Genomic DNA, 15,301 nt, shown 5'->3' with positions numbered 1-15,301 from the left:
ACTGAAACAATTAAAAATAGAACGTATTCATATGTTTTTGGGAGCAAATGAGTTAAGGGCGAATAGGGCCATTGGAAATGAATGGGAAATATTGGCCATTAGAAATAAATGGGTACGTTTTTGGCAAACTATATGTTTTTTTTTTAGCAAAAACTGAATAGAACTTTTGTGCCACTTAGCGTCCTGAATTGTTTTATATATAAATGATGTGATTTGGATGAAAATTGTAGGACAAGCAGTGTTTTGAAATTTCAGTTATTTAAAAAAAAAACAAAAAAAACATTTTTTGTGGGAACGGACATTTTTGGGGTGTCAAACGAAAGGTCGTTTGGTGTATGAACAGTGTTGGTGGGTAAAACGGTTTTAGCTGGGCTGCGCGCTCAAGAAACACCATTGAAAAAAAAAAGTAATATTATGGAAGCTACCATCAATTACCAAATAACGAATACCCACAGTTACTTACAGCATCAACCGTCCATGTCTGAAAGTACCAGTATGACCCACTGGCGTGTTTTTCTGCTCAAAACCTGTATTCCATTCTTTTCTTTATATTATGTATCACACAGGACCATTGAGTTGATGTCACTGTATTTTAATATTAAATATTCCTTGATTTATGAGTGCATTTAAACTTATCAGAGCAATGTTTTAGAAAATTAGATTTCCCTCCCAACTGGGCCGACTGAAAAGGTGCAGGTTGAAACAAGCGATGCCAGGTAATTGTTGCAAGAAAGGAATAAATTGGGATTGACAGAATTAAAAAAAAAGAACATTGGAGTTATTAATAATGTTGGGATGTTGAGGAAGAGAGAAAAGGGTAAAGCGGGAGAACTGGGAGGATGTCTCCTTCAAGTCAAGCCCATCTTTTATTAGTCAGCAGCATAATGTTGCCATAACAACAACTAACCCTCGGCAAGCCAGAATCACATTTCTTGCTCGGTCTCTCAGAGGATGCCTTTGACATCTTAACTAATGTATTCAACACACACACACACTTGTACACACACTTGTACACACACTGGACATTACACTGGCTTTTATTCATTTCCTGGAGGCACACAATGACCACAGCCAATACTTGCAGCGAGAGGGGCTTCATTAGGTACGCTTGCAAATATCCAAAATACAAGCTATTTGACATGGACGATTTCACTTCAGGGAAAATCCATTTCTTAATGATATCAAGCAGAATTTTTTAAAAACATTTTATTTCAGAAATAAGCTATTTATCTTTATCAAAATCACAAGATTGAACAGTATACACGCAAACTGATACGACATAAACAATAATCAAATTTTGTTTGTGTTTTTTTAATTGAAAATAATATGAAAACATTTATCAGGCAGGGGGAAACATAAGTGAACCCCTGTACCAAATTACTGGTTAAGCGCCGTAAGCGTGTGCTTTGCTTCATCAGGGCTTGGACTGTTTTCTGTCATCAATGGAAAAATAAATTTACATATTTTACAAATTTTCCACAATATTTTGATTGTTGTGCCTGTCTAATCTGCAGGAAATTTTTGGTCGACATGATTTCTGCCACAGGTCAAAGAGTCAATAAATGCCTAAATCTCCATTTTGACAGAGAAATGGATTCAAAATGGATTGGACGGCAATGGCAACGAAAGATAAACATCCAGAGCCAATCCCAGTTTAAGTGAATTGAACATCTATCGTTGTCAATGGCCTGCAATCATAGGCGGAGTTTGACTTTTTAGGGGGGGCACAACATGTTGATGAACCCAAAACGCAGTTTCAGCAATAAAATTAACTTCCAACAATAATTATTATAATAAGTTTGAAAATAAGTGTTTTTTTTGTGTGTTTCCCATCATTTTTGAGGGGAATTCTAAATCAGGCTGCTTCAGACTATATTTTTCGCCAAGATCGTCATCCATTGAATATGGTATGTCCACTGGTGTTAACAGGTGTTCTGTCAATTTTTGCACCCCATCAGAAATTGCAACTTTGTGTTAAAAATGGCCACGAAAACAGCGGTTATGAAGTAAACCCTTCAAACTAACTTTAAATAAAGGAATATTTATTTACGTTTGATCTTGGACGGATGCGTAGGAAAGTTCTCCTCAGACACATTCTGCCATGTTAGCTGCACACAACAACTGCACGCCACTCTCTCACTGTTTACGTCTTCGCCGTGTAGTTACGCATTAATTTACACCATATTCGTGTGGAACATGCATGTTTACAATGTTACTTGTTTATTTAGCACCTGTGGATAAAATTGAGAATCCACTTGAATGTAAAAGAGGGCTTATTCACCGCCACAACAGCTTTGGGAGCAAAATATTATTGGGGTGCAAAATTTGTTGTACAATTAGCGTCTTTAGTGGGGCAAAATGAAACTCCGCTCCCATTTTGGCGTTGCTTTCTGTCCTTGGTTTTTGCTCAGTAGTTGTTGTCGCCTTTGAAAGCTTAGGTTTGAAAAAATTACGTACAGTTGTTGTCAAAAGTTTACATACACTTGTGAAGAACATAATGTCATGGCTCTCTTGAGTTTCCAGTTATTTCTACAACTCTGATTTTTCTCTGATAGAGTGATTGGAACAGATACTTCTTTGTCACAAAAAACATTCATGAAGTTTGGTTCTTTTATGACTTTATTGTGGGTGAACTGAAAAAAGTGATCAAATCTGCTGGGTTAAAAATATACATACAGCAGCGCTAATATTTGGTAGCATGTCCCTTGGCCATTTTCACTTCAATTAGGCGCTTTTGGTAGCCATCCACAAGCTTCTGGCAATCTTCTGGTTGAATCTTCGACCACTCCTCTTGACAGAAACGATGCAGTTCAGTTAAATTTGATGGCTTTCTGACATGGACTTGTTTCTTCAGCATTGTCCACAAGTTCTCAATAGGGTTTAAGTCAGGACTTTGGGAAGGCCATTCGAAAACCTTAATTCTAGCCTGATTTAGCCATTCCATTACCACTTTTGATGTGTTTTTGGGGTCATTGTCCTGTTGGAACACCCAATTGCGCCCAAGACCCAATCTTCGGGCTGATGACGTTAGGTTATCTTGAAGAATTTGAAGGTAATCCTCCTTCTTCATTATCCCATTTACTCTCTGTAAAGCACCAGTTCCATTGGAAGCAAAACAGCCCCACAGCATAATACTACCACCACCGTGCTTGACGGTAGGCATGGTGTACTTGGGGTTAAAGGCCTCACCTTTTCTCCTCTAAACATATTGCTGGGCATTGTGGCCAAACAGCTCGATTTTTGTTTCGTCTGACCACAGAACTTTCCCCCAGAAGGTCTTATCTTTGTCCATGTGATCAGCAGCAAACTTCAGTCGAGCCTTAAGGTGCCGCTTTTGGAGCAAGGGCTTCCTTCTTGCACGGCAGCCTCTCAGTCCATGGAGATGCAAAACACGCTTGACTGTGGACACTGACACCTGTGTTCCAGCAGCTTCTAATTCTTGGCAGATCTGCTTTTTGGTGATTCTCGGTTGAATCTTCACCCTCCTGACCAATTTTCTCTCAGCAGCAGGTGATAGCTTGCGTTTTCTTCCTGATCGTGGCAGTGACAAAACAGTGCCATGCACTTTATACTTACAAACAATTGTTTGCCATCTTGCTCTTGGGACCTGCAGCTGCTTTGAAATGGTTCCAAGTGACTTTCCTGACTTGTTCAAGTCAATGATTCGCTTTTTCAAATCCATGTATGTATATTTTTGACCCAGCAGATTTGATCACTTTTTCTGTTCACCCATAATAAAGTCATAAAAGAACCAAACTTCATGAATGTTTTTTGTGACAAAGAAGTATCTGTTCCAATCACTCTATCGGAGAAAAATCAGAGTTGTAGAAATAACTGGAAACTCAAGAGAGCCATGACATTATGTTCTTCACAAGTGTATGTAAACTTTTGACCACAACTGTATATCCATCTTCCCTCTTCGTTCCTCTGGTGGTTTTGGCTAAGCAAAGCAAATGACCGTCTAAGGTGCTAGTTTGTTACTTTGTATAATGGGTTTCTTGAATAAAACAACTTACTGAAAGGGTTGACGTTTTTTACCGACAGATCTTTAGTTACAGAACAGAAATGAGGCATCATCAACATTAACTGTCCACTGGCGGACTTTTTATCAGCTGTCTCGAGCTTGCTGCATATCTCTGACTTCCGAGGGCTGTGACGAGCAGACATTACTAATCGAACATGCAGATACGATTTGCTCATATCATTACAATATTCACATGATCTGTTGGAAAAATAATTTTGACCCATCAAAAATATTTTTTTGTTTATTTCATTCATGTTTGTTGTTTGTTTTATTGCTTTACAACTTTTATAGACAATATTTTACCGGAAAAAAAATAATTTTAAAATCAAATATGGGAAAGTAAACTACATGCAATGACACTTTTCGGCCACCAGCGGGGGCCTGGACCCCCTGCCCTCCCTTAAAATCCGCTTATGTCTGCAAATGGGTTAATTTCCTTGTAATTTTGGGGTACTTATGGGCTATGTTCCCTCCTAGCTGCATGCGTGCGCAATCGCGCACTGCTTGCACACACTCAGCGCGAAAGCGCAGAAAAATAAAATTCAACAGAAACGTATTGTAGCACCAATAGAAGTACTGTCTGTTAGCGCCGCAATGATATGTCAACGCGACACTCCTATTGGTGCATTCGATACGGCAACGCAACGCTCCCGTTGGTGCGTTCAATACGGCAATGTGACACTCCCATTAGTGCGTTCGATACGGCAACGCGACACTCCCATTGGTGCTTTTGATACGGCAACGCGACGCTCCCATTGGTGAAGAATAGTGAGTTTGACTCCTTTGCTGATTTACTGAAGCAACATTCCGCTCCCAATCTTTGCAGTACACAATATTAATTAATATCTAATTTTAGAACTAATCTAGTAAAATAGAGCAACAAAATTGTTTTCTGTACCATTTTGCATCGTAACTCAATGAGCGACAGGTGTCAATACTTTAAAATAATGTTTTGAACAATATTTATTCTTGAATTAAGAACGTTTCTGACCTTTCAAAGCTTTTCAAAGATTAAATATATTAATTTATTGCTTAAAATATGTCTTTTAAGCTAATTTTCCGCTAGCTATTTTTCTTTTTTCAAGGAATCTGAGTAAAAATTTACTTGAAGCACTTTCAGATAATTTCACTTATTTCTTGTAGATTTACACTGAAAATGAGGGAATTTAACTAGTTTTAAGTAGGTGTATATTTGCAGTGTAGCTGCTCAGACACAGAGAATAGGAATCTTGAGTATCCTTATTGTCTGAAGAGTTTTAATAAGGTAGTGATAAAGTGTGCTACATTGTGGTTGTTCATTATGTTTTATTTATTAACTCACCCATGTCACAACTGGACCTTACCCAGGCCAAAGCAGGACTCTCATATGGTTAAAGCAGGACTCTCACATACATATAACATAGTACAGATCTCATGAACAATGAGATCTTGTTCTTTTTCATTTTAAGTGGGCCAAATCAAATACAGTGTATCACAAAAGTCAGTACACCCCTCGCTTTTCTGCAGATATTTAAGTATATCTTTTCATGGGACAACACTGACAAAATGACACTTTGACACAATGAAAAGTAGTCTGTGTGCAGCTTATATTATAGTTAATTCATTTTCCCCTCACTCAAAATAACTCAGAATATAGCCATTAATATCGAAACCCCTGGCAACAAAAGTGAGTACACCCCTATGAAAAAACATACATCCCTAAATGTCCAAACTGAGTACTGCTTGTCACCTCTTCAACCTCTGCAGCAATGCTGACAGTACTCCTGTAACCAGTCACATGACATTTTGGAGGGAAAATGACAAGCAGTACTCAATTTGGACATTTAGGGATGTCCGTAGTTTCTAAGGGGTGTACTCACTTTTGTTGCCAGGGGTTTGTAGATATTAATGGCTATATTTAGAGTTTTTTTGAGGAGAAAATAAATTATTAAATAAGCTGCACACAGACTACTTTTCATTGGTAAACGGTGTTATACTTATATAGCGCTTTTCCACCTTTCAAGGCGCTCAAAGCGCTTTCCACTATCTCACCATCCACCTACTGGTGACGCAGCACCAGGAGCAACGTGGGGTTCAGTGTCTTGCTCAAGGACACTTAGACGAGTTCATCAGGGCGAGAACTGAACCCACAACCTCTGGGTTGGGGGACAACTACTCTACCACTGAGCCACGCCACCCATTCATTGTGTCAAAGTGTCATTTTGTCAGTGCTGTCCCATGAAAAGATATACTTAAATATCTGCAGAAATGCGAGGGGTGTACTCACTTTTGTGATACACTGTATACTGTATTAAAAGTAATCTAATGAAAATTTCTGCTGTAATTTCATTCTTTTAATAAGCCATGTAACTTGCTAAGATCCAAGGTTTTGAATAGACCCTACACACCTACGTCACAAAATGTCGCTGTATCCGGCCGCCATATTATCCGTCATTTTTTAGCCCTATTCTCAATGGTTTCAATTAGTCGTGCAATTTATAGAGCAATTCATGGAAGCCCCGGTGTTATATGACGCTGTAAACTCATTGGATGCGTTGCATAAAAGGCGTTATGTGGAAAAGCTTCAGTTTATCCATTCGCCAGATCCATATTTGATGCCTAAATCGATGTTTTTCGACCCGCTGTCTTCGCCGTCTCTGCCTGACATCTGCTACCCTGATATTTACAACTATCTTGTCCACACAAAATCAGCCAATTCTCACGAAAGTTTGAAAAACTTTAAGAGCTTGGAGGCTTATAAATACTTTGTTGCTGGTTGGGTGAAACAGGTCCTCGTCCACGAAAATTCGGCAGGAATCTATCTTGTGCTTGGGAAGGTGAGTTACGAAATTTTCAATTAAAAATCTTTTGTTCTGTTTGTTCAGTTATATAGGTAATTTAGATCGTCTTCCCATATGTTGTAATGATAGAATAGATCCTACCATTATTAAGTGAATTATTTTCATCATATTCAGACTTACATTTATCCATTTTCACTCGTTTAATGTGCCGGTCCATTTTTTTCCCCCCTCAAGCGACTGATGAGTTCAAGCCCCCCCGTCCCGCCACAATGACACACATACTCACACAGCCCAGAAAAATTCACAACACGCCTCGTCCTCCGCCCTCTTCAGAGAGGAGGGATATTTTTATATATAATTTTTTTTTTTTTTTTTCCGGCCAGCAGTAGCCACTGTAAGTCATGTAAAAAGGTGTCAATGTTGTGAGAGTGGGAGAAACACCACTAATTTTGCTACTGAAAGTCCAGACTGCATCAGAGTTAGCATAACTTTATACTTACTAACCTGCAAAACTACTGCGGTCAGCAGGCCAGCCTCCACAAGGAACGACGAAGTCACGGTAATATCGTCCCTACCAATGTTGAGACCAAACCTACGCACTAGGTTTGACACCCCTGGTCTAGCCAGTTCATTCGAACACACACAACGCTTATATTTTTCTGTGATTTCTTTCTTCATTCCAATGGTAAGCGTCATTTTCTACCTTTTTTTTAACCACTATTACCACCTGCACTAACCTTCATGGGACCCATGATGATTTCTCTCACTAAAAAGTCCGAAGTGCTGCCATCTTGCGGAAAAACAATGAAATGGCGACACTGTCATAAATCGGGGCATTTCGAGCATCACACATCACCACGCCAAATCCAATTTTGGACTCACGTTGGATCACATGTCGATACTTACGATGAGTCAAATTTTATGTTGTATGTCGAAAGTATTGCGATGCGTTCGTATGTCGAGGTAGGTTTTTATCTATTGTCCTATTCTGCTTATGCTGTTTTGCCAGTTTCTTTGTTTTAACTGTACAGCGTCTTTGAGCATCTGTAAAAGCACTCTACAAATTAAATTAATTATTGTTATGAATTAAAAAAAACATTAAAAACATATCTATTTGTGTGGTAGAGTATTACTTTCGCCAATCTATTTTTATCCTTGTAATTTTAAACAAGATCATATTACATTTCAAGAACAATTAATGGAGGGCTTTAGAAATTCCAGAGGTTCAAGCAAATCTTAAGACTTTTCCTTACAGGGTCATAAAAACATGAACATACAGGTTTATTATCATCCCCTGATGGGCAAAGAGGCTACTGGTTTCATTCCATTATGGTTTTGCCTCCTCATTTTTATTGTGAACCTCGTGGACAGGCGCCACATCATAAAGGTATGTTTGCCACATGGGGACAAGCCTTATTGCTTCTACATGGTTAGGAAAGATGCGCTCAGACTCAAGATTTATTTATATTCATTCCTCCCAAGTCAATATTTCTCATTCCTTAACATGTTTTCTTTCGTTCGTGCCTCACTTAGCTGCATAGGTTTGGACTATGAAATGTTCATACTGCATTTTCTGTTGTTCTATTTTAGTCAGGGTAAAGCGTTTCATGATTGCATAGTTGTTTAAGCTCACCAGTTGCCACATCCACTCAGTAGCTGAGTAGCTCCTTTTCCCCCTAGTTCTCTGCCACTGTAATCAAAGTGTGTATGTGTGGATACGAGACACCTCTCCAAAGTTAGGAAGTGGTAAAAATTACTAAAAAGTAGTGCTGCAACAATTAATTGATTAAATCGAATAATTTGATTAGAAAGAAAGCTTTGAATCGAATTTCGCTGCTTCGAGTAATCGTTTGATTAGTGTGGCGTTGTAATGGTTTGTTTTGGAAGTGTTTGCATGTAGTTATATTGATTTGGGTGAATACACTGCCCTCTAGTGGAAAAATTGAATATGAAATAACTCATTTGACATAGCTGAATCCAGCTGCTCCCTGCTAAGACCAACATAAGGTAAATTGTTGTTTGAGGTAATGTGTTTTTTTAATGCATTCGTAATGTAGTATATAGGTATACGTAGCCCTTTTTTGTGGAAATATGTGAACGATTTGTTAAGCGCATTGAAAATTTTTTTTTTGCATTTTATAGCATTTAACCTAGTGGACTTTTGCTATGCAAGTTAGCCGATTGTTCTTTTGTTGTACGTAGGTCCTGACTTTTTTTTTTCATACCGTTTGAGGCTAAATCAGCTATTTTACTTTTATTTTTAAATGAATGTGCAATGCTGCATAGGTTGAAGAAACACTCCGGAATTTTATTTTGTATTTGCATTTAATGCTCTTTTTAAATTACAATCTTAACAAGGCTTTGCATTACTAAAAAGTAGTGCTGCAACAATTAATCGATTAACTCGAGTAATTTGATTAGATAAAAAGCTTCGAATCGAATTTCGCTGCTTTGAGTAATCATTTGATTAGAGTGGTGTTGTAATGGTTTGTTTTGGAAGTGTTTGCATGGAGTTATGTTGATTTGGGTGGATGCACTGCCCTCTAGTGGCAAAATTGAATATGACATAACTCATTTAACATAGCTGAATCCAGCAGCTCCCTGTTAAGACCAACATAAGGTAAATTGTTGTTTGAGCTAATGTGTCCCCCCCCCGTAATTTAGTAGCCCTTTTTTGTGGGAATATGTGAAAAAAAAAAAAAGTTGCATTCCTAATTTAGTATATAGGTATACGTGGCCCTTTTTTGTGTGTTTGAATAAGCATTGTAAAAAAGATAAATAAATAAATAAATAAATAAAAGCTTTTTATAGCATTTGAGCTAGCGCACTTTTGCTATGCAAGTTAGCCAACTGTTCTTTTGTTGTACGTATATTCTGATTTTTTTTTTTTTTTTAAATAGCATTTGAGGCTAAGATAAGCTATTTTAATTAATTTTTAAATGAATGTGCAATTCTGCATAGTTTGGAGAAACACTCAGGAATTTAATTTTGTATTCGCATTCAATGCTCTTTTCCATTTGCAATCTTAGCAAGACTTTGCATGGCTAAAAAGTAGTGCTGCAACAATTTATCGATTCACTCGAGTAATTCAGTTGGAAAAAAGCTTCGAATCAAATTTTGCTGCTTCAAGTAATCGTTTAATTATAGGGGCATTGTAATGGTTTGTTTTGAAAGTGTTTGCATTTAGTTTTATTGATTTGGGTGGATACAGTGCCCTTAGTAGCAATAGTGAATATGACATAACTTATTTAACATAGCTGAATCTAGCTGCTCCCTGTTAAGACCAACATAAGGTAAGTTTTTGTTTGAGCTAAATGTTTTTTAATGCATTCGTAATTTAATATATAGGTATATGTAGCCGTTTTTTGTGGGAATATATGTTTGAACGATTTGTTAAGAGCATTGTAAAAAAAAAAGTTAGCATTTCATAGCATTTAAGCTAGCGGACTTTTGCTATGCAAGTTAGTCAATTGTTGTTTTGGTGTAAGTAGGTCCTGATTTTTTTTTTTTTTTAACACCGTTTGAGGCTAAGCTCAGGTATTTCAATTTATTTTTAAATGAATGTGCAATTCTGCATAGTTTGAAGAAACACTTGGGAATTTTATTTCGTAATCGCATTTATTGCTCTTTTGCAATTGCAACTTAGGAAGACTTCACATGGCTAAAAAGTAGTGCTGCAACAATTAATCGATTAACTTGAGTAATTCAATTAGAAAACAGCTTTGAATCAAATTTTGCTGCTTCGAGTAATCATTTGACTAGAGTGGCGTTGTAATGGCTTGTTTTGAAAGTGTCTGCATTTAGTTTTATTGACTTGGGTGGATACACTGCATGTATGTAATGGCAACAGTGAATATGGCATAACTCATTTAACATAGGTGAATCCAGCTGCTCCTTGTTAAGCCCAACATAAGGTAAGTTTTTGTATGAGCTGATATATTTATGCATTCGTAATTTAGTATATAGGTACAGTATATGTGGACGTTTTTTGTGTGTGTGGGAATATATGTTTGAACAATTTGTTAGGAGCATTGTAAAAAAAAAAAAAAAAGTTTGCATTTTATAGCATTTAAGCTAGGGGACTTTTGCTATGAAAGTTAGCCAATTGTTCTTATGTTGTACGTGATCCTGATTTTTAAAAAATACTGCCCAGCTATTTTAATTAATTTTTTTAATGACTGCGAATGTTAATAAATGTTTCTAATCCAATCACTTGATTATTCGAACTAACTACTTGATAGATGAATCGACTACTAAAATAATCGATAGCTGCAGCCATACTAAAAAGTAAAGTCAGACAGATGCTCTAACTGTGGCGTGCATGTCACGTTGCTCACAGCTTCTATTACACTCAGCACTTTGAAGCACTGGAGAGGAAATGCCTCTTTGAATTTGAAGATGGTTCTACATTTTTAATCAAATCTCAGTTAGAGCGGTCGCCAAATAAAATGTAACCGCATGCAGTAACCTAATATTCGGCCGCCGTAACATGAGAAATGAACATTTTATGATAGTTACTCTAATAGAACATTATTTTATGATCTGAAAGAAGATAATCATGTTGGCTCAGTCACATTTATATTAAGCCAATACACCTTTTATTAGGTCCTTAGGAGAAATGAATGTGTTTTCATTTACTTTTATTTAACTCGAGTTGTAATGTGATTGGTTAGTTCTGAATGTAGTCATAGATTTTGGCTGTTATTGACATACTTTTTGTAAAATGAGTTGTGTATATGTTAACGAATAGTGGAAATCTAATGAAAGTATTCACTTTCAAAAAGTACTTAGTGATAGTTTGTGATTATTTTGACTATTTAGTCAAAATTATAGCATTCTCTATTGTGTCTGATCATTCTTTTATTATGTCCAATATTCTGATACATAGAATACACTGACTAAAATTTTGAACATTTTTACATCCGGTTCAAATACTGTGGCACATACTAGTATTCTACTTTTATTTATTTATTTATTTTTTGAATACAATCGCTCAAGTATTAATCTAATTATCACAGTAGCTGCACAAAAGTCCAATCCTTTTAAAGTGGACTTGCAGTGAATGATAATTTTTCAGTGCCATTGACGGGAGAAGACGTCCAAAACATTTTATTATTTTTTTTTTTTTGTAAATGCCCTACTGCTCAAAGAAATTCTTACCCCAGAAAATCAAGACTTTAAGCTTTCCAATGATGTGTCACACATAGATATAGGACAATTTTGAAATTTGTCCAAATATATATACTGTATATTTATAGTTATGTTCAAATATTGCATTTTCAGTTTGCTAATAAAATCATGATATTTGGAATTTTTCAAAATGTATCTTTAGTAGTTTTTGAAAACAAAGTATTGAATCGAACGGTGTATCACTTGAACCATTACACATGAAAGTTAATATTAGTCAATACAGATTTATTTTTGCATTGATCATTTAAGCCTATCAATTAATTAGGTTCATATTCGTAAGAAATGTAGCCCTGACCCCCATTCAATAATCTGTTTGGTTTTATTAATGTCCCCAGCAAAAATGCAGGTTATGCTGTTGTCCCTATGTTGACACCAAACCTACATCCTTGCTATAAAGTTAAAGTTAATAAATAATTGGTATCTGTTTTTTTAATCGAACACAGCCCATATAATGTATGCCTTCTATCATCTTGTGTAACTTGACCTAACTCCAATTGAACTTGAATCAATCATTCGATAGGCTATAAACCCCTTGATCAAATGTTTTGATCCACTTTCTCATCATACTGAATAATGAAGTGTCCTAAAACTTTTGGATTTACGTGTTGACTGGGGCATGGGGGTTACCAAGTAAATACTGTATATCACGCCAAATCCAATTTTAAACTCACGTCGGATCAATTTTTGGGGGGGGACTGGACAATATTGTTCATATGTTTGCGCAACAGGCAGGATGTTGCCTTCACGGACTGCCGACAATCTCAACTATCAGATTCATTTATTACGAAGCAAGCAAAATAAAGCGTTAAAACCAACATTAAGTTGTATTTTTGTTGTTGTTGTTTTTTTTTTACCTTCAATGCAGCAAATCCTCCAAAGTCCAGAGTGCGTGAGATCGCCTTTGACTTTCTTGCTTTGCGCGTGGCTGTCCTCCGCGCTCGCGTTGGTGGCGTTGCAGATGTACGCTCGCGAGTAGAGCCAGTAGTCGGTTCCGATGGCGATGCTCATGAGGCTAAAGGCAGCGAAGGCGCCCGCGACGGCCAGGAGCGTCTGGAGCCCACGATCACACCACGCCATCTCCGCGCATCATGCGTGCCAAATAAATCAATTCAAGTGCTCCATCATCAGCACTCTTTTTCCATCCAAACTCCAGCAAAAGTTATCAAAAGCAAACTCAGGAGGATCATCCTTTCTTCCAAATTTGGATTTGTCTTAATATTCCCATATAGGGACGACAGGTGGAACACTGGACGACCTCACAAGACACTAAAGACCACAGCAGTCTTGTCTAGAAGTGCAAGACAGCATCCTGACCACACCTACCATCATTGAAGTGCAACCAATGGGAGAAGAGCTGAGCAGATGAGAAAGAGGAGAAAAAAAAATCACTGATCAAACTAGTCAGTGTGTTACAGATACCACCAAATTAAAATTTATGTCAATGACCACCACATACATGGACTGTAAAATAACAGCGGGAAACTTTTAGGGCATTCTACGCCTTCAGAGAAGGACTGCCGTAATTTCTGCACTATATAAATAAATAAAAATCTATATAAATAAATAGACTTTTTGAGCGTTAAATTAATTTTTATACAGAAAATAATTACAGTACATCTGAAACAAATGATTATAACAATATATTTGAGAGAAAAAACATGTTATTTTGCCTCATTCAAATCATAATATCTGAACATTTAAATATGCAAACTAAAGTGCAATCACATTCGTAAATGAAAGGCTTGTGGTGACCTTTTGTTCACATAATTCACCCACCGCACTTGTGTGTCTGATTGGCCGAGCGCGTTACCGGCTGCGTCAGTCACGTGAGACAGACACTTAAGAGCCGCACGCGTTCCGGCTCATGAGAGAGCGTTCGCGAGAGTTACATGGCTGGACACAGCACTTGATCAAAAAAGAAACTTAACAAGCATCCCACTACACTGGTGACCCTGACTGCCTCGCTGAAGTCTCAGAGGCATTTTCGAACACTTTTGAGCAATGGCGGATGCTAGCTTTCTCGAGCTACCGAAGTTCGAAGAGTCTTCTGCGGCCGCGTGGTTTGCTAATGCCGAGGAGCAGTTCGTCCTCCGTGGTGTTTCAGACGACACCATGCGCTTCTACCACGTGGTGGCCGCGCTCGGGTACTCGACGGCGGTTAGAGCACAGCGCTTCGTGGTCTATCCGCCTACGGTGGGCAAGTACACGGGGCTCAAGGCGCACCTCCTCAGACTTTATGAACCGTCGTACAAATCGACTTCAGAGACGCCCAAGGTGCCCGCCTCGCGAACCTTGCTGCCCGTGGTACCCGCCATAGATGGCGGTACTTCCGCCCCGGTTCCTCGCAGCCGTACTGCTGTCCCGGTACCCGCGCCACCGCCGCGCGCTTCCGCTCTGGCTCTTCCCGACGCCGAAGTTGCTGTCTCGCCTCCGGCCCTGCTCTCGCTCGCCTCGGCTCCGTCGCCGCTCTCCGTCGACGCCGCTGCGCCCGTCCCTGGCTTTCCCGGCTGCGGCGCCCTTGCGCCGGCCTGCGGCCTACTCAACGACGGTGCGCCCGCCTGCGGCCTACTCGACGACGGTGCGCCCGCCTGCGGCCTACTCGACGACGGTGCGCCCGCCTGCGGCCTACTCGACGACGGTGCGCCCGCCTGCGGCCTACTCGACGACGCCCCGTCCGCCTGCGGCCTACTCGACGACGCCCCGTCCGCCTGCGGCCTACTCGACGACGCCCCGTCCGCCTCGGGCCTACTCGACGACGCCCCGTCCGCCTCGGGCCTACTCGACGACGCCCCGTCCGCCTCGGGCCTACTCGACGACGCCCCGTCCGCCTCGGGCCTACTCGACGACGCCCCGTCCGCCTCGGGCCTACTCGACGACGCCCCGTCCGCCTCGGGCCTACTCGACGACGCCCCGTCCGCCTCGGGCCTACTCGACGACGCCCCGTCCGCCTCGGGCCTACTCGACGACGCCCCGTCCGGCCCTGGTCTACTCGACGGCGTCCCGTCCGGCCCTGGTCTACTCGACGACACTGCACCTGCTCTTGGCCTTCCTCACGACGTCATTCCTGCGCCTGCGTCTCTGGAAGTCTCCGAGGTCGCCACTCTTCCGGCGCCACTGGACGCCGCCGCCACTGTCCTCGCTCCTGCGCCTCCGGGAGTCTCCGAGGTCAGTCCTCTGCCAGCACCGCTGGCCTCTGCCGCTGACCTCGCTGCTGTGCCAGCGCCTCCGGAAGTCTCCGTGGTTGCACCTCGGCCAGCGCCTGCGAACGCCGCCGCCGACGTCTCTCCTCGTCCTCCGCTTGTGGACA

General features: G+C 40.0%; 1 protein-coding gene across 1 annotated transcript in view; it reads right to left on the bottom strand.

Moving 5' to 3' along the window:
* LOC130921120 (voltage-dependent calcium channel gamma-4 subunit-like) overlaps positions 1-13,240 on the bottom strand; it is a 33,625-nt gene extending 20,385 nt beyond the window's left edge. The window contains exon 1 of the mRNA XM_057844787.1: positions 12,849-13,240. Coding sequence (XP_057700770.1) covers positions 12,849-13,071 — 223 coding nt within the window. The 5' untranslated portion in view covers positions 13,072-13,240. The remainder of the gene's footprint in view (positions 1-12,848) is intronic.
* Positions 13,241-15,301: the final 2,061 nt, after the last annotated feature.

This window comes from Corythoichthys intestinalis, chromosome 8 (assembly GCF_030265065.1).
Source record: "Corythoichthys intestinalis isolate RoL2023-P3 chromosome 8, ASM3026506v1, whole genome shotgun sequence".
NCBI lineage: Eukaryota > Metazoa > Chordata > Actinopteri > Syngnathiformes > Syngnathidae > Corythoichthys > Corythoichthys intestinalis.
Note: the sequence above shows the minus strand (reverse complement) of the source record. Positions and strands in the feature narration are given on the sequence as shown.